General features: G+C 39.4%; 2 protein-coding genes and 1 non-coding gene across 3 annotated transcripts in view; 1 reads left to right on the top strand and 2 right to left on the bottom strand.

Moving 5' to 3' along the window:
- The window catches only part of FBXL13 (F-box and leucine rich repeat protein 13), a 223426-nt gene extending 213510 nt beyond the window's left edge, over nt 1-9916 (top strand). The window contains exons 20-21 of the mRNA XM_004602271.2: nt 2681-2844; nt 9778-9916. Coding sequence (XP_004602328.1) covers nt 2681-2844; nt 9778-9916 — 303 coding nt within the window. The remainder of the gene's footprint in view (nt 1-2680; nt 2845-9777) is intronic.
- A 3844-nt stretch (nt 9917-13760) lies between these two features.
- Nucleotides 13761-27453, bottom strand: part of FAM185A (family with sequence similarity 185 member A) — a 43480-nt gene continuing 29787 nt past the window's right edge. The window contains exons 6-8 of the mRNA XM_004602272.2: nt 26369-26464; nt 21233-21367; nt 13761-14746 (exon numbers count right to left, since the gene is read on the bottom strand). Of these exons, the coding sequence (XP_004602329.2) occupies nt 14634-14746; nt 21233-21367; nt 26369-26464 (344 nt within the window). The 3' untranslated portion in view covers nt 13761-14633. The remainder of the gene's footprint in view (nt 14747-21232; nt 21368-26368; nt 26465-27453) is intronic.
- On the bottom strand, nt 20882-21015 carry LOC129400931 (small nucleolar RNA SNORA36 family). Its single transcript, XR_008627979.1, has one exon. It is a non-coding gene; the product is annotated as a small nucleolar RNA SNORA36 family (small nucleolar RNA).

Here is a 27453-nt window from a genome sequence, read left to right as displayed (position 1 = left end):
GGGTGTTAGTGTCACCTCATCCCAGAACCAGATACACAGAGCTCTGACACTTGGTCCTCTGTTAATCTGAAAAAGTTTGTGCGGGCCTCACTCAGCTTTCCTTAACACCAATCACTCTGGTCATTGGGGTTCTGTGATGAGTGAATTGAGAGGAAGAGGAGGCTAGAACCTCTCCTGGTCAATTGTGCGGAGACAAGAAACAGCAAACAGGGAAGCTAGTATGCTACAAATCAGGACCCGTAAAACCAGAAAGCTCACAACAAAATTATTTTTGCTGAGTCGTGTATTGCTTAGAACCAGAGAAATCAGGAGTCTTTTGGGTTTTTAATTTGCTTGTTCCGAGGGGAGCTCAAGGGTTACTCCTGGCTCTTCTTGGTGCACAGTGGTCCCTCCTAGTTGGTGTTCAGAGGGCCTTGTGTGTTTGGGGATTAATTGAATCCAGGTCTTTTGCATGGAAAGCATGAGTCTAGTCCTTGGAGCATGATCCGATCTAGAAGTGTGCTGGGCCAAGGAGCTCAGCACAGTAGCAGCACTGGATGGGGCACTCTGCAGCGTTCATGCCTTCATGGCACACACACTCGCTTGGAACTGAGTGTGGGCTCCTCATTCTAGGATGTTTCCCAAAAGCCACAGGACAGTCTTGAATAGTCGCCTTATTCAGAGGGCCAGCTCTTCCTTGTGGCCAGCTTCCTTCCACAGTTGATGCCTTAGTTCTGTCACCATTCCCAGCACTGAGATGAGAATAACATAGTCCCTGCTCAGTTGGGCTGTATTTTTCTGTATCTGGGAATGAAGAATGCCACCAGAGTCATCTGCACTTCCAGTTCTCAGCTCCTATACATTCTAAGCTATATTATGTCAGGAGTTCAACATTATGAGCCGCTGAACTACAGGAATTGTGTGGCTCCTTTTCAGCTCCCTGAGTGTAAATTAAGTCTAGCATTCCAAGAGCCCCTGACTGGATTTTCCATCAACTCATTGTCTTTTCTTTCTCTAAAGCTCTGAGTGCTGCTCCCCACCTCCTATGCCTGCTTCTCTCCCATCCTCCTGGCCATAACATGAGTTTCTCTGAGTATGACAAGTATGTCTGAACATGTTTTGGCGAAAGTCATTTGCAATTCTAAATGTTGGTTGCTGTGTATGTTCTGGGAACAGGAGTGCTTCAGCAATGTCAATATCCATCTTTCTTCACACTAAAGGGGTTTCCTGCATACTTTAAATTTGTGTTAAAAATAATAGCCAAGTTTTATTGGTTACTTTTTATTTTTCCTGGAGGGGAGAGTTACATGCCACAGCCATAGTACTTAGGGCTTACTCTTGGTTCTGTGCTTAGGGTCACTCCTGGTAGTGCTCAGGGGACAGTATGTATGCTGGGGATTGAACCAGGATTTGCTACATGCAAGGCACGTACCCTCTGTGCTGAGTCTCCAGACACATGACATACATATTTCAGAAATATAATATATAATTATATAGATTAAAGTTAAACTAGATTGAGGAAAATTTCTTTTGGAGTGAGAGTAATTTTTGATTTTTTGGTAAATCTCGGTTCTATTATAAGTTCAGAAACTGGGCCTTGACTTAGCAAAAGAATCTGAAGAGTAGAGTTGAATTACCTCTGCAAAACATCTGGGCTAACTCTCACGATGTTGGACCCCTCAGCAGAATTTGTTAGTGATCTCCGTATAGCCTTTGTGGTTTCTGCTCTTCTTTCCCTCCCTGCCTGCCAACATCTGTCTGTCTCATCCACTTCCAGAACGATGTTGCTCCACACATAAACCATCAGAGATATTTAGATCCTTTCACATAGCAATCTGATTCCATCTACAGTTAAGTGGGAGAGAGAGAGAGCGAGAGAGAGAGAAAGAGAGAGAGAGAGGGAGGGAGAGGGAGAGTAGAGGAAAAGGGAGAGAGAGGCTAGTTTGTATGTGTTTTTCAGATGTCATGTTATTAAACCTACATCTTCAAATTGGTAATATCCTAGAGTGGATTTCAAGGTTTAAGTCAAATCCTGTTACTGTGCTTTTTCACTGTTGCTCATATTAGCATGGCAGATATTAGTAAGAAAAGTGTGATGAAATTTCTCATCTAAACCAAGAATTCTAAAACTAGACAGAACACAAATTCTATTGGTGTCACTTGAAACATAGTGTGCTATTCTGACATTATTTGAAAATGGTTAAATCACTAAATTGATTTAATCCCTGATACTGTGCAAGAGGATTAAAGAAAACATTTGAAGATCCAAATTTTGTGTTATAGATTGAATCTTTGTGCCCTCCCCAAATTCATATTTGAAACCCAATCCTCCCAATATAATAGTGTCAGGAAGTGGGACTTTGGGAAGATAATTGAATTTATCTTAGGTTATGAAAGCCCATCCTGGAATTAGGATCTTTATAAGAATATTTCTGGAATCAAGTCAGAGCATTATTCTGGCCATAAATAAACACAATAAGAAAGCAGTCATTCACACACCAGCAAGAGGGTACTCATCAGGGGATCTTGATCCTCAACTTCTTATGCACCAGAACTGTGAGGAATAAGTGTCTGTATAGCATCCAACTATCCAACTTAGGATATTTTCTTATAACAGCCCAAAGAGATGAAAGTACACTGTTCTTGCCTGTGGGGGAATTTGTGGGACTAATCAGTACTTACTCTGGTTGTGTGTGTTCAGATTACTGATGCAGCGATGGAAATATTATCAGCCAAATGCCATTACTTGCACATTTTGAATGTTTCTGGGTGTATCCTGCTTACTGACCAGACACTTAAGAACCTTCGGATAGGCTGCAAACAACTTCGGATCCTTAAAATGAAATACTGCAGACTTATTACCCCGTAAGTATGTCCCAGCATATGAAGATTTCTGAAAATGACTAGAATATGACTGTCACATTTATACTACATCATTGCTTTCAGAATTAGAAGGTGTTTTTTTTTTTGGGGGGGGGAGAGGAGAAGGTTGATTTTTTTTTCCTGATTGAAGAATACATTTTGAGTTGAACCCAGGGAATCTCCTAGTAAAATGATCTCTGTGGTTTCATATCCCTTTCCCAGAAGCACTTCCAACTTCAAGTAATATTTTTTCTTTGACTTTGGAGGTCTCCAGAAAATATATACTTTTTTGTAGGGGTCACCCCGACTGGTGCTAGGGCCACCTCCAGTGGGAACAGAGTGGGGCACAGGAATGACTCTGGAAATGCTCAACCCTGGGCTGGTACTTGTTCAGGCCCAGAGGTATGCAGGGGCCATGTGGTGCCAGGGATTGAAGGCAGAACCTGGTACATGTGGGCACCTGCTCTCCAGCCTTGAACCACTTTCCTGGTTAGGTCTCTAAACTCTGAAAGCATCTCCTTGCAGTAGTACTTAGTTCGTCCTATACTCAGAACTTTTTGTTGTTGTTTTACTGTTTGGGTCACATCCAACAATGCTCAGGGGTTACTCTTGCTTCTGCATTCAGGAATTATTCCTGGCAGTGCTCGGGGGACCATATGGGATGCCGGGGATTGCACGCAGTTTTAAGGGCCATGTGCAAGGCAAATGCCCTACTTACTGTACTCTGATCCCCACTTCTCAAAATTCTTAAAACTCATTGCTACTCAATCTTCCCAAGGGGTTAAGAAAATAAACAGAGGGGGCAGAGTGATAGTACAGAGAGTAGGGCATTTGTTTTGATCCCTGGCACCCCATCCCATATGGTCCCCTGAGCCTGCCAGGAGTGATCACTGAACACAGTAAGGAGTAAGCCTTGAGCAGCACCCCTTGTGGCCCACTTTTTTGTTTTTGGTCTCAAAACAAAAAAGAAGAAAAAAAATTAGACAACCAACTCACAATGAAGTACAAATTACTAACAGTTCTTCCTAAGTCCCATCTCTCCAAAATGATTTATTGATCATCATTATTGGTTCAATTAGGAATTTTCTATAAAAATCTAAAGATCAGATTAAGGTATTCTGACTTGGCTGCTATAGGTCAAATATTTGTTTCTTCAGTTTGTAGAATATTTCCAATGAAATAACAATTGGGTAAATAGTCTACCTATAAGATCTATGGTCTCTGGTGTCTGCTCTGGCTTTAAATAGGAAACAGCTATCAACTCCATTGTTTTATTTTTATGTTTTTTTCCTATTGTCTGAGAGTGAAAACTGTATTTTAACTGATTTGATGGAGTGTGAAGTATTTATATTTATTTGTTTAATTTTTGTTTTGAGGGGCCATTATCAGCAGTGCTCAGGAGTAACTCATGTCTCCTCACTCAGAAATCACTCCTGGCAGTGCTCAGGGAACCACATGGGATGCTGGAGATTGAACCCAGGTCAGCTGTGTACAAAGCAAGCACTCTAACAGCTGTACTGTTACTCTGGCCCCCTGAAAGTGTTTATCTTTAACTCTTCTTCTACTCACAACCAGTCTATGAAAGCCAAGTTCTTTTCTGAAGACTGGAAAAATGAATAGTAAAAATCAATATTATTAAATTAAAATATCTATGTATCAGTTGGCCCTGCCATGAGCTAAACCCTGAAAATCGGTCCCATGAGGCCCAAAGAGAAAAATGATTTTGGGTCTGAGTCTATGCAAAGGGGGATTGAAAATGTGACAAAATAACAAAAAAATTACTTGTAAAATAAGTGTCACTAATAAGTCCAGGGCTGTTTAGCTTAGGGTGGTATTAAAGTTCTCTTCAATTCATGAGAAGGTCCGTGTTGGAAGACCTTTGTGATCAGGGATAACTCACTTACATTTTTGACCATAAATTTTTATTTTATTTTATTTTTTTTCACCTTTATAATTTATTTTATTGAATCACCAAGTGGAAAGTTACAAAGTTCTCAGGCTTACATCTCAGTTACACAATGATCAAACACCCATCCTTTCACCAGTGCCCCTATTCCACCACCAATAAAAACAAAAACAAAACAGAAACAAAAGCAAAACCAAAAAAAAAGTATACATCCCACCCCTCACCCTCCAACCGCCCCCCCCCGTGCGTGAGTGATAATTTCACTTCCTTTTCTCTTTACCTTGATTACATTCCAGATTTCAACACACAACTCACTATTGTACTTAGAGTTTCAAAACAGACTATTTTTGTTGGAATTTATCCCCCAAGAATACAGCTCTATTAACAAGGAAATATTTGATAATAAGTTTTCCACTGATGAGAATGAAGTGATAAAATGTCACGCGGCCGCAGTAGCGGCCGCGCGGTTTACAATTTCTGTATTATAATAATTAAGTCCGCGAAGATTTAAGTTGGAAAATGAATCATTTCCCTTCCTGGAACAGCATGTAGCCAAAGTTAGTTCAGTCTCCATACATGGGTGCAAGCACTTGCTGGAATCCCAAATCCTAAAGCTGTCTCTGGTTCCTGCTCGTTCCACATCCACTGGCAGTGCAGAGGCACAGGCACCCGGGCCAAAACCCGGCCGGAACCGAGCACCGGCCCCAGTTGGGACTGCCCCGGTATCCTGCGGCTGTTTCAAGTTCAAAGCACACATTTTTTTATTTCCGCGCCAAAAGTTCATACCTTCTCAAAGGACCCACAAAATGTCGGACACCACCTTGACCATAAATTTTTAATTTCAATTTTTTGGGTAGTAGTGTTAATGTTTGTCCTATCCCTTCCTGCCCCCTGATTTCTCCCCTGACATTGGAAACCTCAATTCTACTGTCAGAGTCCAAGGAATTATTTTCATTTGCCATTGTTCATCCTTTTCTTTGTTTCTTAATATACCGCATATGAGTAAGTTAATCTAGCATTTGTCCTCTGTCCAACTAATTTTGCTTAACCTGATGCAACTAGTTGCAAGTTCGAGAAAGGATGAAATTCTACCTTTTGCTATAACTAGTTCCAAGTTGTAGCAAAAGGTAAAATTTCACCCATTCTTAGTGCTTAGTAGCATTCCATCATGTATCTTTATACCACCATTTTTTTCTTTTTTTGGCATTCACTCATCTATTACTGGGTATTTGGATTGTTTCTTGATCTTGGTTATTATAAATAGAGCTGGAATTAAAATGGATCCATAATTTCCATAAAATTACATCCATATTTCTAAATTAATGATTCATATTCTTGGGTAGATGCCAAGGAGTTTGACTTCTTTTTTTTTTCTTTTTGGGTCACACATGGTGATGCACAGGGGTTACTCTTGGCTTTGCACTCAGGAATTACTCCTGGTGGTGCTCAGGGATGCTGGGAATTCAACCTGTGTCAGCCACGTGCAAGGCAAACGCCCTACCCACTGTACTATCGCTCCAGCCCCAAGGAGTTTGACTTTTTAGTAGTATGAACAAATCAGCAATTATTTTCAATGTATTGTATAAGATCCTATTTAATTTTGTTATTTATTCCTTTTTGGCCACACCTGGGTGGGGGCTATTCCTGGCTCTATGTTTCAGGAGTGACCCCTGGTGGTGATGGAGGAAACCATATACGGTGCTTGGATTCTACCCAAGGTCTGAAGCATGCAAGGTCTTAACTCCTGTACTATTGCTCTGACCTCTAGGTTCTGATATATTTGCATATATATTCACAAGTACCTAATACCATAGAAGTGAATAGGAAGCTGACTTAAACAGGTTTAAACAACATGTCCTGGGTCATAAAAATAAGTGGTAGGGCCATACTCTGTATCTAGGTATAAAAAGTATTACTACGTAGTTCTTTTGTCCATAGTGATTTTCAAGCTTGTGTATTTTCCAGTTTTATATTTTTCTTTAATGTTATAATGCATTTAAAACATTTTATTGAGGTATCACATCTTATTGAAGCCATTTTACAGTTTGTAGACATGCTACACCAATCCCTCCACCAGTGTCAAGATTCCTCCACCACTTTCCCACTATTCCTCCAACCCCCTCAGCCTTCTAATTCCCAGTTCTATTGATCAGTGTAAGGTCTCTGTGGACCCATGGGTTTGTGGTTCTGCTCTTCTGGCACCATTTGTGCAGCAACAAGCAGAGCCCTATACCTTGACTCCTGCAGGCCTTTCTCTACAGCAGTCCTGAGGTTCTCTCTGTGCATGTCTTAGGACTCACATACCCACTACTATTTTTCAGCACAGCCCTGACCATCACCTGGTCTGGCAGCAGTGGCGACTCTCTGAGCTCATCTCAATGGGCAGCAGCAATCCTAATAGATACTGGCCCTAAGCTTACCTGAACTGCTTCTAGGTGGCTTCTCCCTGCAGTGACAACCCAAACCAAAGGCTCAGCTGACTCGATGGTAGCAGCTCTCCCAGGGGGTGAGAGCAGTGATAGCAGGATGGCATCCCTTGGCCAACTGCACACCCTCGCAGTCTTAGAGCATTCCTAAAGGGAGCATGAACAGCCAGCACAATGCAGCCTTTTCTGCAAGGCGGTGAACAGGCATGTACATAAACAAGTTCCCATAGCAGGGTCCCACAATTTATACCTAAACCAAAGCCCCACTATTATTGTGTGTGTGTGTTCAGCAAAACTTGTGCTTGGGACCTTATGTATACTCAAGGATTTATTCCCATCCTGGGTTCTCAAATGTGCCACCAGCTACATAGGCCCGACTGTCCTAGTATAGAGAGAAACTTAGAGACCTTCATTTTCCTTTCACTTGTTGCTACAGTGGATTATCTAGACCCTTTCAACTTATGGTTGGCTTTTTTTATTTTAAAACTAATATTCAGTGGATGTGATCAACAAGGGAATATATGCCCAGTTATGCCTAATTCACTTGCAGATGTCTGCCAAAAAGAGGGCTGATTACAAGCAAGTTTTGGTTTGTTTGTTTTGATTATAAGCAGTTTTAGGTATCAGAAATAGGGAGTAGTTTATGTCATTATTCTAATCCATCTAAAAATAATCCCAGATTCTCCCCGTTACAGATTTAGATTTCCCCCCAGGAAAATGTTCCCCTTCCTATGAAGTACAGAGGATGGAAACAGGCCCTCTGGACACTCTAGGATTACATCATTTTAATTTTAATACTTAAGTTTTGATTCTAGTGGAACATCTTAAAATGATATAACTAAATTTTCCCTAATTTCTTTGCTCTCCTTGGGTTTCTATTGCCATTGAGCACAGATTTAATTGTAAGCATGTGCTAATACTAGTTAGTCTCAGTTTCCAGACTTAAAACTGGGCAGAGGAGGCCCAGTCCCGATCCGAGCAGGCTTGGAGGCCTCAGCCCCGGGTCCCACACACCTGGGCTCCTCTGCCGGTACCTTCATGCATAAGCTCGTCCGAACGTGTGGAGAGGGGCCTTGAGTATTGCTGTAGCTAAGGTCTTTGGCCACTGGAGGCTCTGCTCGGGGCGGTGAGGGAAGCTGGAGCCCATCCCCTCCGAGGGGCCCTCGGGAAGACAGCCAGGCGCAAGGGCCAGAGACTCTCCGGAACAAGCAAGCTCCTGAAACAGAGCGACACAGAGAGTCTCTGGCCCGCGTGCAATATCTTATAACCCACTTCTCCCTCTGGGAGAACCTTGCAAGCTACCGAGAGAGTTTCCTGTCCACATGGGAGAGCCTCTTAAACTCCCCATGGTGTATTCATATGCCAAAACCAGTAACAAAGTGGGTCTGATTCCCCTGACTCTGAAAGAGCCTCCAATGAGGCATCGTTGGAAAGGACAAGTAAGGAGAGGCTTCTAAAATCTCAGAGCTAGGACGAATGGAGGTGTTACTGAGACTGTGCTAGAAATTCGACAATCAATGGGATGATGATGGAAATAGTGGGTAAATTAACCCACTTCTTTCATGTAAAGATATACATTATTTCTGACCCTATAGAAGTTGCCAATTACTCATTTTCTTTTTAGCTCTTTTCATGATTTCCAAGTTTCTAGGAAAACTCTTTACTTCCTTCCTCAGTACTTAAATCATTCTGGCACATGAGCCAGAGAGTTAATACAGGGGTGAAGGCACCTGTTTTCATATTGCTGAACCTTGATAATATCCCTGGTTACATATCTCCTCTTCCAACTGCCAGGTTGCCTGAACTCCCAAGCTCAGAGCTGGGATTAGCCCCAGAGCATCACTGGATGGAGCCCCTTCCATGCCCAAATAGTTTTGATCATGAACACCTGTGAGAATTTGATGAAAGCCATAAACCTCGTTTTCAGGAAAACATGTATGTGAAATGCACAATTACATGGATTTTCAGGAGTTCATGGCCCTCCCTGAAATCATCTTCCTATCCAGATGTGTGCCTCATGTTCCCAGTCATGATCATGAATTTACTTACCCAATTCCTGTGTCTGCTAATCTCAGAACTAGCAGACAGTTGTTTAATGCATTGGGATTCTGACAATCAGCACAGTTACCAACACCCTCAGCAAGGTATAGAAACTGTAAAGTGAATTTGTTTACTGTCTGCTAGTCTTTGAGTCCAAATTTGTTGTTGTTGTTGTCATTGTGTGTGTGATAGTGGGAGGTGGGGGTGGAGGGTGGGGTGTCTCCCTAGCAATGTTCAGAAGGTCTAGGGGTATCTCCTGGTGATTTTTGGTCAACAAGGAAGCCTGTTTAATGCAATGGTCAATGTGAGGTTTGATGATGTGCTACTACTTGGGCCTTGTGCGGCCATGGCAGCAGTGCTTGGGGCACATCCAGGACTGTATTCTATGATGCCCAGGAAACCATGTGGTACTGGAGATGGAACCAGGGTTGGCTACATGCAAGGCAAGTGTCTTAACCCCTACACTGTCTCTCCCACTGTTTAATTCCAAATTTGATCTAGTTTGAAAATTCTGTACTGGTGATTACTTTTGTGAAGAGCTAATGTGAATCACTGTTTCCACAGGGAGGCAGTCGCAAAAATATCACCAGTAGTTCAGCAGGTGGAATACAATAACCATGACCCTCCACTTTGGTTTAACTATTCTGGTAAAGAAACTTCGGATAGAGAGAAAAATAAACAGGACTTAATACCAGCTACATGAGTTGTCATGAAGAAATCAAAAACATTAGTAAATAAGAGAGAAGAGAAAACAGCATGATCTTACTTCCAGGAGAAAGAAAAAAAACCCAATTTGGTAACTTCACCTGATGCAAGTATTCTTCTTAGAGGCATCTCAAGAACAATGTAAACAAGCAGCAAATCACTTCCTGATTGCTATTTCAACTATAAACGGTTCTAAATGCATCATTAGTTCTAATAATCATGATTTCAAAGGTCGAATAAAGTACTGCTAAGTAAAATTTCCACCTAAATTAAGTTTTGATGAGATTTTCAATTTTAAGATTAGGATATATGAGATATCACTTAGAGATGTGACTTTCTTTTTTCTCTTTTGACAAGATAGAACGTTTTCTTTTGGAAAAGAAAAAGCAGAACTGACCATAGAGTCAGAGTAAGAGCTTGGGTAAGGGCATTAGCTGTAAAGTCCTATGAAGCTTCATTATAAAGTATCTAAAGATACTTTAAAAAAATAAAAAGAAATAGGCTTTCTTCTGCTTTCCAAACATTTAACAACAAAACAGAACTAAATGAACCAAGGACTTGCTTGACTTAATGTTTGACTTAATAGGGGCAGCTTTAGTACAAACACAGTCAAGACTAAAGGGGATGTACCTGTAGTGTTTCACAAAGATAATTCAATCAAATTCACATTGAGGAAATTCTCAACTATGCCACACCAATTTAAAAACAAAAAATCAAGATGTTCTTCCAGTATTAATTACACATTCACTATTAAGTTCGGGTAGGAGTGCTTACTCTGTTATGCCTAGGGCTTCTTCTTGGCTCTGTGCTCAGAGGCTCATATTATGTGCTGGGGATCAAACCCAGGTCCACCCCACCCACAATACTATCTCTTGGGCCCTATTTTCTATTTATTTTGTTTTTAGGACACACCCAGCTCTGTGCTACAGGGTCTTTCTGGGGTCACTACTGGGGCCAGGGATTGAAAACACTGGCCTGGTTTCAACAGTTGTGTCTCAGCCTCAAGATGTGAAAGTTTTGAAAGGGTATATCAAAGCAATATTAGCTAAATTCTTTTAAAAAGTTTTTGAAATAAGGTAATATCACTTAACTTTAGAGAAGTCCTGGAAGTGGGCACTGGGGAATTGGTTAAATAGGAGACTATAGGGGGAGAGCAAAGACTAAGGTGATTATTTTAAGAGGGTGATTTTTTAAAAAGATTAATTTGGATATTTCTGATGACTGCATGAAAGTTGAGTTCCATCTTCCCAGCACTGGCACTATCCTAAATACATAACTAGAGGCCTATGAGGCAATTGCTTCTAAAGGAATAACCTGAACAGAGAAATCCAGGATAAGGAAAATCATCGCTTTGTTTTTTGTTTTGGGGACAGGTAGGTGGTGTTCAGGACTTACTCCTTGCTCGGTGTTCAGGGATCACTCCTGGTCGGGTTGAGGGAGCCATATGTGGTGCTGATGCAGGCAGGCAGGTAGATAGGGAAGCTTAACCCCACCCCCACTCCCCGCCCCCGGCAATGGCAATGACTTTCTTGGGAAATAATATCAATAGCCCTGAAGTTGCTAAAAGTCAACTTTGCAGAAAATAGGAACTAAGGCTCGATAAGACTTTAACCTGGGCCTGCAACAGACCCAGAGAAGGCTGGAACCCCTCGACAGAAGCTCCACTAGAAACAAAAGGCCAGGAAAAGAATTTCAAAGACCATGGAGGACTCCCAACTCTATGGCCTTTTACAGTCTTCCTAGCTTTTACCTAGGTATAAGCCCCATCTGGGGGCAGGTTGGTAAAAAAACCTATAAAAGCCACTTTGAACAAAGGAAGGGCATGCATGTGCTGCCCAAGCCCATGTGGTGCTTGTGCCCACATGGCCGAGCACATGTGTCGCCCGCATCTCCCCTCTTGAGATGTGGACTTTCCTATCTAATGTTGGGATGTGTGTAGGGGCTACTTTGCCCTTGGAGAACTCTGGGATCTTGCTTGAGCGCATTACTCTCTCTCCCTTTCTCTCCCTCCTTCCCCTTCCTAAAACCCTCCAAATAAAATCTGTTTTCATTTCACTGCTCATCTACTCCTAAAATTATTTTCTGCAAGGGGAGACAAGAACCCGGGTAACTCTGGGTCTCAGGTGGCAGAGAGGGTCAGAAGAAAGTGACCATCTCTCTCCTCCCTTCTCACATAAGCCACATGTGGGGCCCACCAACATCAGTGCCAGTGATCAAATCTGGGTTGGCTGCATGAAAGGAAAGTGCCCTTCCTGTTGTACTATCTCTCACTACTAGCACATTGTTTTGTTCTTGAGAAACCAAGTAGGATATTTTATTGTCAGAATTCGCTCCAAAACTCTTGAGTAAGAAGATCAGGAACAGATGGCCGATCTATTCATTATGGGAAACAAATTTTAGAGCTACAGAAATGAAAGGGATAGCTGTTATAAAACAAAACAACAACAACAAAAAAACAGGCCAAGAAAAGGACTAAGAAGCAGTGAGAACAGGTGGCAAAGTCTTGAATCCCAGTGCAATGTACTCAGGTACACAAATATTACTTAGGTCCTTTACTTCATCAGCACTTTTAATATATATGAGTCAGTGCTTGAAAGTAAAATATGCTAGCTTTTCTTTCTTTTCCATCTTAGGAAATAATTCAAGTACGCACAATTCCTTTCATAGTTTTTATTCCCCTTTCCTCTCTGCCTTATTTTGTTGTGATGATGAAGTCATGCACACTTGGTTGTAGGACTTGCACATGTGTTCACTGGGGGTTGCACTCTTGTGGTGCTTGTACACATTTTTTGGTGACTATGTTCACTGGGGGTCACAAACTACAGATACAATGCTCATACTCACACTTGGTTGTGGTGCACTGGAGATCTGAACTCACACCTTCACTGACTCTGGGCTTGCAATGCAGATGCTTTTGCCACTGAGCTAGCCCTGGCTTTAAATACAGTTGACTGCACTATCATATTGATGCCAATGGGCCCCACAGGTGGCTTATGTGAAGCGAGGAGGAGAAAGATGGTCACTTTCTTCCCATCCACTTCTGCCACCCAGGACCTAGGGTTACGGGCTTCTTGTCTCGTCTTTCTCGTCCAGAAAAGAATTTCAGGAGTAGACAAGCAGGAAAGTAAAACAGATTTTACTTGGAAGGTTTTGAAGGGAAGGAGGAAGAGAAAGTGGGAGAGAACATGCTCGTGAGAACCCGGGCTACTCCAAAGGCGGAGAGAGCCCCCACACACATCCCAGCATTAGACATGAAAGCATGAAAGTCCACATCTCAAGAGGGGAGATGCAGGTGACACATTTGCTCGGCCACGTGGGCTCAAACAACACATGGGCTCGGGCAGCATTTGCCTGCCCTTCCTTTGTTCAAGGTGGCTTTTATAGGCTTTTTCCAACCTGCCCCCATGTGGGCCTTCTACCCAGGTAAAAGTCCATTGCTCAGGAAGTTACCAAGGTGGGTAGGGTTGGGAATGGTGATGGTCTTCTTTGAAATTCCTTTCCTGTTTCTGCTGGAGCTTCTGTCTGAGGGGGCGGAGAGGGGTCCAGCCTCCTCAGGGTCTGTTCTGACTGGTGCTAGGGGAGGGTCTTACCAGGCCTTTTTTCCTGGTTTCTGCAAGGTTGGCTTGGGCAACTTCAGAGCTATTACTTCCCAGGAGACATTACCCGGCCATTGCCTTGGAGGAGGCCTTCCCTTGCTGCCTGCCTGCCTCCATCAGTGTCTTTCCTAGCGATTGTTGGTTAATCTCCTAAATTTAATTTTAATTATGATATAGTTTTTGTTTTCTAAAAAAGTTAAAAAAAACAGACAAAACTCTACATAATTATCCAAAGAAACTATTACATAGGCATTATTTGGAAAGGTTTATTAGAAATTAGGTTGGACCATTCAGTGCTGATGACAAGGTACTGCTGGGGCCCAGCCCTGCTCACGGGTTTTCCAGGCATCACACTTATGTGCTTCATTCAGAGCTTAAACTGGAACTCAGGTCACCAGAAGTTATTAAGCAAAAACAGGTTATACAGGAGAGATCCCCTACAAAGAACTAAGGTAACTGTCCCCATTACTATGCCTTTGTGTATGCTGCCTCTTGAAAACAGAATATAATGAAATGGTATCCAGGACTGTGCTAAATTCAATTGCAAAAAGGGAAAACAAGATTATTCTAGAGGTCTCTCAGTATCTCTTTAAAAGCAGAGTTTTCTCTAGCTGGAGGCAAAAGCTGCCAGGCACGCAGAGCTGAGAAAGATGGAATCCCTCACTGGTGGCTTGAAGGTGAAGAGGGCAACATGGGAAGGGACGCGGTGGCCTCAGGAAGCCTAGTGTGAGGACTGACTCACAGCCAGCCAGAGACCTCAGTCACGGAGTCAGAAGGAACTGGATTCTGCCGACAATTCAGGTGAGCTTTGAAGTAGCTTCTTTCCCCATCAGATGAAACCTCATCCCAGTCAACACCTAAGCACAGAACTCTGCCATGCTGGTTACACAACCGGGAGCGGGTAAGTGGAGGTTATTTTAAACTTGTCCAGTCGTCGTCATTTGCTATAAAGTAACAGAAAGCACAATAGCCCAGCAGGTACACATTTTGAAAAAGTTCAACCCCCACCTCCAAAATTCTCAGCAGTATTTTTTTCAACATTTATATGAAATGTGAATTTTTTTTTATTACAGATCTGCTAATTCTTGTTTAAAGTTTTAAGTACAATTCAAACCATTCTTAGTCCCGCAGTTTCATGGATTGAAACCAGTTTTGACTTGTGACTCTTATATGGCCTTTTGGGGCATCAGCCTTAATCCATTTTTCAGGTTTGCTTGCTTGATTTATTAGCCCTGAAAAACAAAATTACATTGTTAATATCATAATTGGCAATAACAACATTTGACTATACATCCCAATTATTCCATTCTCTAAAATAGAAAAACACCTGGAACAGAAAAAAACAACCCTAATTGCATTTAAAGAGTGCTACATACAATTGACCAGATAAGCTACATGCATTTAAGGCATGCACTGAATTAAGTTTCAACCTATGCTAAAATATGTGAAACTACCTCCATTACTTCTAAAAATCTCTTCCTCTGTTCCTCATCCCTCCTTAAGTAGCAGTTTCTGTTTATTCATATAACTTATATTACCTAATATCTTAATAAATGGAATCTTACAAGGTAGACTTTCAAAGGGACTTTTGATTCCCCCAGTGTAATTATTTTGGGATACACACAGCGCACCCTGAAGCATGCAGTTTCCTTATGCACAATGCTGATCAGTTCTTATGCTTTTCTCTGAACCACCACTACAATTCTGGCTTTAAGAAACCAGTCAGGTCAATGGTTGGAATCAACCACAAGTGTGTGTGGGGTGGAGGGTAGGTAAGATGGAGAAGAGACCAGATGAAAATAATAGCTGGGAATGATCAAGCTGGACAAGATCTGAGTGTTCATAGAGGCAAGCTGGGGGGGAGAGGTGATGGAAGGGAACCTGGGACACTGGTGCTGGGAAACGTACACTGGTGGAGGGATGGGTGTTGGAATACTGTGTGACTGAAATCTAATTATGAACAGCTTTGTAAGGGTCAAAAAAGAAAAAAAAAGACACCATGGTATATCTAAAAAAAAGAAAAAGGAACCAGTCAAATCTGAACTGAGAGGAGCTATGAATGCATGGTCTCATTCGTCATGAATAATTTTTTTCTTCCGGTTTGTGGATCATTCCTGATTCTGCACTAAGGGATCACTCCTGGCAGGGCTCAGGGGACCAGGTGCAGGGATCGAACAGGTCAGTATAACAGGGGGGTATATATTGGGGAGCCATTCCCAGTATTCTTTGGTGGTCTGGACCTGAAAACTGTCACCCAGGCCTGGCAATGCAGCTGCTCAGGTTGGAGGTGACAGGGGTACCACACAGAGCCAGGAATTGAACCTGGGGCCTCTTTATGCAAGGCTTGTGCTCCAGCCCTTGCTCTTTCTCTCTTCTAACATTTTAAAATGATTTTTGAATATAATGTCAAAATAGTAAAGTTTTCCCCAAATATCTGAGTTTTTTTTTCCTAAATAGATTATTTGCTACCTCCCTACTTAAGTGATTATTGCCTATGAAGAGAGAATTCAGTCAGTCATTTCCATTTGCTGTGGTAGAAACCAAACCAAGTGTCATAGCTACTAACACAATGAACACACAAGTGATTTTTTGTAGCTTAGAGACACTATTCGAAGTGCAAGGGTGTTTATAAAATGCCACTTAGCTGCTTGAACATAATTTTCTTTATCTTGCCAATAAATAACTTCTTGAAAGCTCTTCATATTGGTCTGAATCTTGAAAATGATTCTAATTTGTAAGATTTTATAAATTCCTTTCTACAAAAATATTTCTAATTTATTTGGAATTTAGGGATCTAGAAATGCAGTGCCTTATTTAATTCCTCTTGCAGAAAAAATATGAGTTTCTTTAATCAAGAAATGGGAAATGACTAGCCTATTCCTAGGTGTTGTGGCTTTCAGTAATGGGAAGAAGATTCTTCTCAGGACATGTTTTTAAACTCTGGCATTTGCTCTCACTCTATACCCAGTCCAAATTGGCACAAATAAATCTCTAAGTGTTTTTTATTTAAACAAAAATGTTCCCAACCAAACCAGATCTGTGAACAAAGTTAGAACTCTAAAACATATTCTGCAAAATTTAATTCTCATGTTTTAAAAATAAGATAAAAAATTTCTTGGACTGTAAGCACATCTTCTCCCCTCTTACTCCCAACCCTGTGAGAGACTTTATTACATCTGCTTCAGAATAATTCTGCCACTACTTATTAGTAGATTAAATTTCCGTGCATTATATTTGGAGCACTTCCACTTTTAGGTTATAAACACTGACCACCCACTATGGGAGACACCATGTTACATATTTTAGAGAGGTTCAAAAGATGTGAAAGACAGGCTAATGTCTTCAAAAGCTTACCAGCTGGCTAGAAAAATTAATTATACACATATGAAACATCATGAAAATCATTACTCTGAACTTCTATTATTTTTAACACATTTTACAAACAAAACCTGTAATATCTAATTCCGTAAAACCAAATATTTAATTTTCTCAACATTTAACTATTTACAATATTCACTTGGCAACAGTGCAACCCAAGACATCTTGATGTTCTTTGAAAGGAAATAGTTTTGAGTTACTTTTAATGATGCTAATTATGTTTTTATTCAATTTCTTTAAGTATCCTAGGAACTGACTAAGTGTATAATTAATTGATTTTGCCTAAGAAATATTCTTAGTGAAACTCACCTTCCTCAAATCTTTATATCTAGCCTCATCTACTTTTTCACTTCAGACATTATAGCTATTATTTCTAGAAATTAAAACTTGGTCTTTTTTAAAAATGTCTTCCATGTCTTTATTCATTTAATGTGTTGTACATGTGGATGACAGTCACCACTGTTTTATTTTCCTTCTCTGCAAATATAAACATCTGTCTCAGTTCTGGGTGGGTTTCAATGAATTACTCTCTTCTTTATAGGTCATATTTTCTTGGCTCTTTGTATGTCTGATAATCTTTGAGTGGATGCCATCATTGTGAATTTTATTTTGTTAGGTGTTATATATATTTTTAGTATCCCTGTAAATCTTGAGTTGTGTTCAGTGGTATAGCTAAATTATTTGGAAAAAGTTTAAGCCTTTTATATCTTGCTTATATAACCAGTTACACAATTAAAAAGTAATAATTAAAAAAAGTGCTCAGTTTTCAGGGTAATTGTTTTCAACTAAGTATTCTCTCCAATATATATGATTTTTCTTCTTATCTGGCAGGTCGCACAGGCGTTATTTCTCTTCCGTGGGAGCTCTGGCTCCTGTTTCTCCCAGTGTACTGTCCTGTGAACGACAGCTATCTTAATCTGTCAACTGTCACTGTAGTTTCATCTTAATTCGCTCCTTCCATGCTGCAGCCTAGAGAGTGAGCTCACTTCAAGGCAGTGAGCAAGAAGATCATGTTGTTTGTTCTGACTGTCTTTGTTTTTTTATTGCCAGATGTCTAGTGTTTTGAAATTAGTTTTCTTTGTGTATTTTGTTATGGTGAAAATTTTTGTGGCTGGGACAGAGAGAGAGTCCCAGGGGTTAAGGTGCTTGCCTTGCCTGTGGGTGACTCCTGTTTGTTCAATCCCCCTGCTCCCTAAGCAACACCAGGGGTGATCCCTAAGCAAAGAGCTCAGAGCACTGCCCAGGGTACGGTCAACAAAACAAAAACAAAGAACAAAAACTCTTTTGTTTACCTAATTCTCCTCTCTTCTTGCCTGGAAGTCTTCATTTTTCCTTTACCCTTTCACTTTCTACCCTGCCCGTCCCATTATGTTCTCTTTCATCTTTCCTAGTGTGACTTAGATGAAATAAACCCAGTTATGATACCTTTCCTATTATGTAGCCTGTAATAAACAGAAATCATTGAACAACATTCTTTCCAATATTCTCTAAACATTTAAATTAAGGAGCTTTAAAACAGAAGGTTTTGGGAGCCAGAGAGGTAGTACCCTGGTAGGGTATTTGCCTTGCGGGTAGCCAGCCAGGATTCAATCCTGGTACCCCACATGGTTCCTTATGCCCAACAGGAATGATCCTTAATGGTAGAGCCAGGAGTAAACCCTGAGCACTTCCAGGTGTGGCCCCAAAATAACAATAAAACAACAATAGGACTTGGGACTTTGTACCACATATGCATTTCTAGTATAGAGAATACCTTGATATACAAGAAAGAGATTTTATATTTAAATTGATCAAGCAAATCCAAAACCTAACATAGAAGGCAACGTCTTAGAAATACCTTAGCTTAAGTCATTCATCAACAACTGAACTTGTCATATGTGGGTAAAGCACAAAACTTGGAATCAAGAACAGAATATGGACTGAAGAATGCACCCCTACCAAACACATACACCATGCACAGCTTTTGGTAGGTAAACGGTTCAGCCTGAGAAGACACCAAGTTTTCTTTTGAACTTGGAATAGCACAAAATACTTGTCAATCACCTTTAGAAATATGAAATAGACAATTATTTATCAGTGACAGCAACAGCAAGGAAAACCAAAAGGTAGAAAACTTAAAAAAAATGTACAGAACTGAACCCACACACACACTCGATAGGAAATCTTAGCCCAAAGACAGAAATGTTCTGGCATTGCTTATTTGCAGAAGTCATTTGCAGAGATAATCCAGGCCTTTGAGCAGTACGGGTGTTTGTTTCTGTGCCTCAGAGGCTCTGTGAGGGAGGCCCAGATGAGCTGAGCTCAGCTGCCTATAATAACAACCCACATATAAAACTGCTCATTATTTCTAATCAGATTTCAGATAGAAAATATTGACATAAAAAAAAAACCCTGCCCTGATTTTGTAGGCTTTCTTAATTTCTCTAGCCACTTCATAAGTAAACTCTGTAGCCTTTTGGGCACCAAAATTATTGAATCAAAATGAAATATGAAAATTCTCACTTCTCTGAGGTCCATATCCTGAAGAGTTCTGCCTCAGTGTATTTCATGGATTCTGGCCTAATTTCAAGATATTAAATCTATTTTGAAATAACTTTTGTGTATGGTGTGAGATATGGATTCAGTTTCATTTTTTGCATATGGCTATCCAAGTGTCCCAGAGGCATCTGTGCGATGAAATTTTTCAACAAAATTTAATAGCCATTTATGATTAACATACAATAAGATGTAGATAGCTAGAATTTGCCTCAACAGACTAAAGGACAAAATATCTTTTAGATACAATATCATGTACAGTAAAAGGTTATAAAAGCATTACACTAGAACTTGTTGCACTTTTATACATATATGATATACAAGAGAAAGAAAAAAAATCCCATTTACAACTATGTCCCTGCCCCCAAAGTACTAGAAATTAAACAAGGAGATGAAAGACTTATTAACTGAAAACTATCAATCACTATTTTTAAAATTGAAAAAACCCACAAAGAAATAGGAAGATATTCGGTACTGAGAATTACCACTGTTAAAATGACAATTCTACCCAAAGCTTTATACCGATTAAATATAATCCTATCAAAATTCCAATGGCATTTTTCAAAGATATAGATTGCTAGAGAAATCAAAGCAAGAAAAAATTGAGATATTGTCTCACACCAGTAAGAATGACACATATCAAAGCAGCACAGAGTACAATGGTTAAGAGATATAATCAATTGTTCATCTGTCCAGTAACAGATGAATGGATTATGAAGATGTGGTAAATGTAACAACTGAATAATATGCAGCTGCCAGGAATAACAAAATCATGCATTTACTGCAGCTGGAACTGAGGGATATCATGTTAGTGAAGTAAGCCAGAAGAAGGACAAATACAGGTTGATTTCACCTAGTTGTGGCACGCAGAAAACTGGATGAGGGAATGCAAGGTATTAAAGGGGGATCACTCCATCACCTCTGACTCCAGAATATAGGAAGAAGGACAGAGACAGACAGAAACTGAGGGGACAGGAAGAAGGGGTGCATGTGAAATAACAAGGGGCAGCAATCGAGGGCCCTGGGTAGTCAGGTGGTGGAGAGGAGTGGCATAGCTATAGATTGAAATCACAGAATTAACAGCACTGGCAGCATGAGCTTAGTATACTTAGCATGAGTATAGCATATTTTAGTACTTTCATACCTTTTCAAGAGTCCTTATTTCTCTTTCTATACATCTATCTTACATATCTCATCTTTCAGATGGAATCACTTGATTTTTGTTACTGTCTTATTTCAGTTAGCATAATATCCTCAAGTTTAATCTATGCGGTAGCATGTAATGTTCTTTCTTTTCACATATAAATAATACTCTGTTGTTTGTACCCAGTATGTTTTGTTTATGCATTTATCAAGAGACAGAATGCACATTTGGGTTGCTTCTGTCAGTGATCTATTATGAATACTGTTGCTAGAAAGGTGGGTGTGAATGTTGCTCTTCCAGAGAACTTTTTTTTTGTAGAATGGGAGGGAAATTTATAGAGAAATAACCGTCTATCCAATATCTCCTCCAGCCTGTGTCTTAATGTTCCAAAGTTTAATTACCCCCACAAGGAAGCAGCCCCAAAGTAGGCTCAGCACTTTGAGAGCAAAAAATTTAAAGCTGTTTTACCCAGTGAAAGAAAACAGTAAGCTTTTCAAATAAAATAATTTTACATTACGCTGATAAGCTGGGAGAAAAAAAAGTATTAAAAACAAACATGTGACAATGGAGAGAAATGAAAGATAAAACTACAGTTAAGCATATTTCTACTTATGTATGGACAATGGTTATTCATCTTCACAGCAAATTGCAACCTTCTTACCAGTAATTGTTACAATATCCTCTTGAAGAGCTTCACTCATTTCTTGAATAGGGACTTCAGAGTTTACATCAATCTCTTTCCCTGATAATCGTACATGAGCTTGAAGAGAAGGTGTGACCTTGACAAGAATAGAGCCTACAATAAATTTAAAGGAGAGATCATAAATGTAAAAATTTTAACTATACAAGCCTAATATAGTAATGATTCAAGGGGAAGATTGCTCCTGGTACATTACTATTATACCTTAGCTTATTTTGTTGAAACAGCAGCATCTTTACCTTATTCCTAGGAGTTAAATGTTTCCTTATCCCTAAAGAATTCACAGTAATTTCAGTCAAGAGTATGAATAATGAAGACATTACGAACTGCTGTTCCTTCATTTCACCAACAGTCATGGTCAGCTAACCCAAAACCAGAAGTATTATAGTTGTAGTTTATAAAGAAGATTCACCATTAATTGAGAATTTACTATAAGCCAGGGACCTTAATTACATTATTCCAGGGTCAACTTTATTAGATATTATTATGACCCTAAATTTATAGATGAGAACTTGCTCAAATTGCCACAGTATTGGAATCTGGGCTTAGCTTAATGTTAAAACCCCATACCTTTAACCACTATATATTTCACACAGTGCTACCTCACTTTATGGTATGCTCTGACCTCACTGATCAGTGTTACTTTGAACCTTACCTGACCACCTTTTAATTATACTTTGTATGGTATGTGTGGTGGTAATGGAGTGGGAGAAGGTATGTGTGTGTGGGGGAGGAGGTCAGGTAACAATTTTTGAAAAAGGGAATATCTGAATTTCAAATAATTTTTTCTCAGTAGATCATAGGCTTTTAGGCACCTGAACTAAGTCCCTTGTTTATATCCACTACAATCTTACAATTCTAGTTTCTAAAGGAGGAAACAGTATTCTGTCAGCCATAGAATATTTCAGATTATGTGATTTATAGCATATGCTCAGGAGCACACTCATATTTCATAACGTTTTTCTGTTTCTCATGTTAAAATAGAAGGCCTCTGCCAAAAGCATCGACCCCTTATCTGTAGACAAAGATAGTCAAGATAAGTAACATCCATTATAAAGGTTATAAACACATGGAAGGAAAAAGATTCCTTTCGGTGTATGTGTGTGTGTGTGTGTGTGTGTGTGTGTGTGTGTGTGTGTGGTGGGGGGGGGGATATTCTGGTTTTCTTTTGAGTTTGGTTAGTTTTAGCTTAAGTTTTCTTAACTAATTTTGTATTTTCTCAAGTTTTCTGAAGGAACTGGAAGTTTGGGATAAAGCTGAGAAATTTGGGGTGAGGACGTAACACAGGGGCTTAGGTACGTACTTTGTATGTGCTCAACCCTGGTTTGATCTCCAGTACTGCATGGTGCTCCCAGCGTGCCAGGCATTGAAGGGGTGGTCCTGGTAGTTCAGGTACAGTGGGGCCCTTGCAGTAATCTGCTGGCTTGGGTGGACCAAGTACCACTAGGGATAGACTCCAGCTGGAGAGGTCCTTCCTCCCCCCCAAAATCTATAATCTCTTACATTCATAATTCTAGTTTCTAACAGAGGAAACAGTATTCTGCCAGCCATAGAGTACTATTATATTCTCCTCAAAAAAGGAGGAAAACAAAGTATATCAATAAAAATTATTTTATTAATGAAACACATGGATTTTCAGGGTTTAAATGTAAACCACTAATAGGAAATCTCTCATAATATCAGATATAAAGTCTTTAGGGAAAAAACCTTGGATATTTCAGGGTAAATCGAAGGTATGTTTTTCTACCAAACATACTTTTAAAGGTGGAAAATAAGACTATAAATTTGTTTTTACTTTATATTTCTAAATTCATCAAATGTAATAACAGCTTAAATATATTTCCCCCCACACCCACCCACACATACACACACCCCTGGTTTTTCAATTAAAGCTGGCTGTGCTCAGGGCTTACTCCTGGCTCTGTGCTCTGGCACCCCATATGAAGAACATATGGGGTGGTGGAAATCGAACCTAGGTTGGCTGCATGGCCAACTCTTTACCTCTTTGGCTCCTGAACATTTTTTGACTTTCTTAAGTGAATACCAGAACCTTGAATATGTGAGATATTTTAAAATATTAAGCAATGTAAATAATTTACCCACTTCTCTCCATATCTTTAAAAAACATAAAAAAAACCCTTCACTACCAAAATTCCAATACTGATTGTGAATGAAGAATTATATAACCTGATTACTTTTACAAATGTCCCAGCTTTAAAACTACTTTTAAAAAGAGATCTCTTGCTATGTCTTCAGTCTCTTTTTACTTCATACATTGTTTCATGGGTATGGACACCAATAGCTTTACTTTTTCCCGTTTAATTAAGAAGTGAACTGTTAGAGGAGGGAAGTTCTGATGCTGGGATTGGTGTTGGAGCACTATATGTCTGTAACTCAACCATGAATAACTGTAAATCACCATCCTTTAATAATTTTTTTTTTTTTGCTTTTTGGGCCACACCCGGCAATGCACAGGTTTATTCATGGCTCAGGCATTACTCCTGGTTGTGCTCAGGGGACCAAATAGGATGCTGGGAATCAAACCCTGGTCAGCCATGTGCAAGGCAAATGCCCTACCCACTGTGTTATTGCTCCAGCTCCCTAATAAATATTTTTAAGTAAAATAAAAAGTGAAATAATACTAATGGTACCATTTGTTGAAGGTACACTATGTGAAGATTTCCACGTGGTTTCTTCAAGGCAAATTTTAAGTGTAAAAATCAATACTCAGATATAGGTCTGACACTTAAGCCTAAACAACAGTCTTTCTGAATGAAATAATGCCACCATGTCAAATTTCACAGGAAGGAAGAAAACAAGTACTGTAACATTCTTTTCCACACAGTGAAATGAAGAAGACCTAAGGGACTCAAATGTCTGGAACTGAACCTATAGCAAGACAGTGGCCTCGGAATGGATTCCAGATGTCTATATTAACTATTAAATAATAAGATACTGAATAAATTTCCATTACTCCAAAAGGTACTGTTTCCAAGCATAGCAAGAATTAAAGAGAATTGAAGTAAGAATTCTTTTGTTTCAAGTTACCTTTAAACTTCTGCCAGTAATAAGGTCACAGCAGAAAAAACACAAAGTAGTAATTCTAATCAAATTTTGCAATATCCCATGCTATCTTAACAAAGATAATAAATAACATTATACGCAATATGAAAATATTTTTAGAGATTAAAAATGTTTTTATTTGTTTTGTTTCTCTTTTCCCCCATTCATATTAAATAAGAAATAATTATCAAATAAGAACAACTTTGTCAAAACTTAGTTTTCCCTGTTATTGTCTATATTAAACAGAGTATTAAATATCGTCTCTCCTAGTCTTTGAAATAAGAGAATGCAATTAAATGATTTACATATTTTACAAAATACACTGAATTTATTATCAAAATTCTTTAAGAGTTTCATGAGAAGGCTATTATACTTTAAACATAAATAAATGTGACCTTGAGAAACAACTTTCATTTCAAACTCTGTTTTATTGTTGTCTTTTGACACTGAGAGCTCAGAAAACAAAGAAGTGCTAAACCAACGAGGGAAAGAAAGAACTAATGTCAGAAACACCTGAGTTGTAAAGAAATAGTTTCCTTGTTATAAACCCTATTCTGACAATATATAAGAGCTCTAACTTTTTTAACAGCTAAACTTTTGCACTCGGGCTACATTAGGCCCATCTGATCAAGCTACTCCAAAGTGCTCAAGCCACTGGCCACCAGGTACACATGCATGCATATACATGTGTATACACACACACACATACACACACACTCATATTTGATATTTAAGTTGTAGTAAAAGACTTGGACTCTTAGAATAACTTATTTGTGGTTTTGTTGCTGTTGTTGCTGTTGGGTTACAATGCAATGCTGGCAATGCTAGCTCTGTACTCAAGAAATACTCCTGGTGCTGTTCAGAGGTGCAAGGCATGCTCTCTACCCTCTGTACTAATTCCAGCCCCAAGTTATTTGTATTTAAGTTAAAACATACATTGTAAGTCTTGAAATTTCAAGAGTCAATAATCAATTTAGGAAATGTTCCTTTATTTCAAGATCTCACTTTGGAAATTTACTACAATGGTCTAAGAAGATTCTTTCATAGGTTGGTAGAAAAGTTTCCTCCCCCCAACAAACTTATGGGAGCAATTTATCTCCAAAGAATATGCTAAGAATATTCTACTTCAGACATAAAACTAAACTGAAGAAATCAGAGAAAGAGAGACAAATAAACTTCCTAGAAGCATATCAAATGCCCAAAGGCAACAGAAACAAAGAGCAGAAGAACTGGTTGTCAGTAGGAAGTGTGGCACTCAGGCAGGGAAGGGGGTGAGGGTAGGTTAGACAAGGAACACCAGAATAATCACAGGAGGGGAAATGTGCCTACTACAGAGGCAGGCTGGGTGGTGGGAGGGATACTGGGACACTGGTGGAGCATGGTGGACACTGGTGAAGGGATTGCTGTTGGAACATTATATGCCAGTATGATATACAATCACAGATATCTATCTTTGTAAATTTGTAATTAATGGTGATTTGATAAAAAATAAGATTTTTTAAAAAAATCTTAAACTGAAAAAACCCAAAATGCCTATATTAAAAAAACTAAAGGCCAGAGTGACAGTTTACAGTGGGTAGGGCACTTGCCTTTTACATGGCCTATCTAGGTTCAATCTCTGGCATCCCATATGGTCCCCTGAGCACTGCCAGGAGTGATCCCTGAGCACAGAGCCAGGAGTAAGCCCTGACCACTGCCAGGTGTAGGCCCCCCTCCCCCAATCAAAAAATAAAAATAAAAAATCAAATGTTAAAATTTACTCTTTAAGTTTAATATAAATCCAATGTTTAAGAAGTAGCAATAAGCCACAATATTTGTTTATACTACAAAATCAGTCTTTATGTCTACGTCATAAACACCTTAAAGATCACTGTTCTAGAAAGTTTTTTAAATCAGACCCTATCAGAAGAAATTTTCTTGAACTTCTATATTAGTTAATATAATCTGATCATCTGTTTCTTCAATATCACATAATACTTTCCACAAAACCTTCCTTCCATCATACTTCAATGTAAGACATTACACTTGACTAACCTTTATGAGATTTCAATTCTACTTTTCCCAGTTGGCTGATATAGACATCTATGGCGCCCTGATCAGTTAAGGCATTTAGACATCCAGAGGATGAATCTAGGAGAAAGAAAAAACCATAAGCACAATTATTATTGAGTAACTGGAATAAAAAGCTTAACAGGGTCTATCTTCAGTATTAGGATAAAGAGCTTAAGACATACATGCAAGATTTAGTATTTTCCTTTTAAGTCCATATCTTTTGTTTTTAAAATAAAGTCAATCAGAAATTTAGATGCTGTACCTAAAAACTCAACCAAGTAAAATAAATCCTATGCCAAAGTAACCTGTACAACTTATTTCTAACACATTTATTCTAAAACTAATGGGTGGGAAGGATGGTATGAAAGTAATAGATTGATTGCCATGGCCATTAAGCATCATGAATACATTTAGTTTATCATCAACTTTGAATATTTATCAAAGAAGATGATCTCACTGTACTGTCACATGTAAGAAATATTAAAGTTAACAAAAAAAAGTAAAACCCTCTTAGATAATTTCTTCTTTTAGCAAATCTGTTCATAATAAGGGAGAGATTAACAGTACTTCTGACAAATTTTAACTGTATTTTCTCTGAGAGAAAAAAATGGATGGATCATTTGAAGAGAGTTACGTTTGTTTATATCTAGTAATTATTTTCTAAAGCTTTTGAAATTTAAGCAGGTATCTTTAAGAGAGGGTTAGGGCAGGAGAGATAGTACAGTGGGTAAGGTGCTTGCCTTACATGCGGCTCACCCACGTCTGATTCCCAGCACTTTATATGGTTCCCTCAGTCCCACCAGGAATGACTCATGTGCAGAGCCAGAAACAAGTCCTGAGCACTGCAAGGAGTGTTCTCTCACCCCCACCCGCCCCAAAAGGCAAAGAGAGGACAAACATGCTAGTCTTTGCTTTACACTCAACTCTCCTTATGTTACTTTGACCCCCGTTTCTACCAAACAACATTTCAAATTCAATGAAAACTGATAGAAGTCAGAGAAAACTAGTAAGAGAAGGTTGAAATGTCAATGCTAAGCAGCTTCTCCTTCTTCCCCCTTTCCATGACA

This window comes from Sorex araneus, chromosome 1, assembly GCF_027595985.1.
Source record: "Sorex araneus isolate mSorAra2 chromosome 1, mSorAra2.pri, whole genome shotgun sequence".
NCBI lineage: Eukaryota > Metazoa > Chordata > Mammalia > Eulipotyphla > Soricidae > Sorex > Sorex araneus.
Note: the sequence above shows the minus strand (reverse complement) of the source record. Positions and strands in the feature narration are given on the sequence as shown.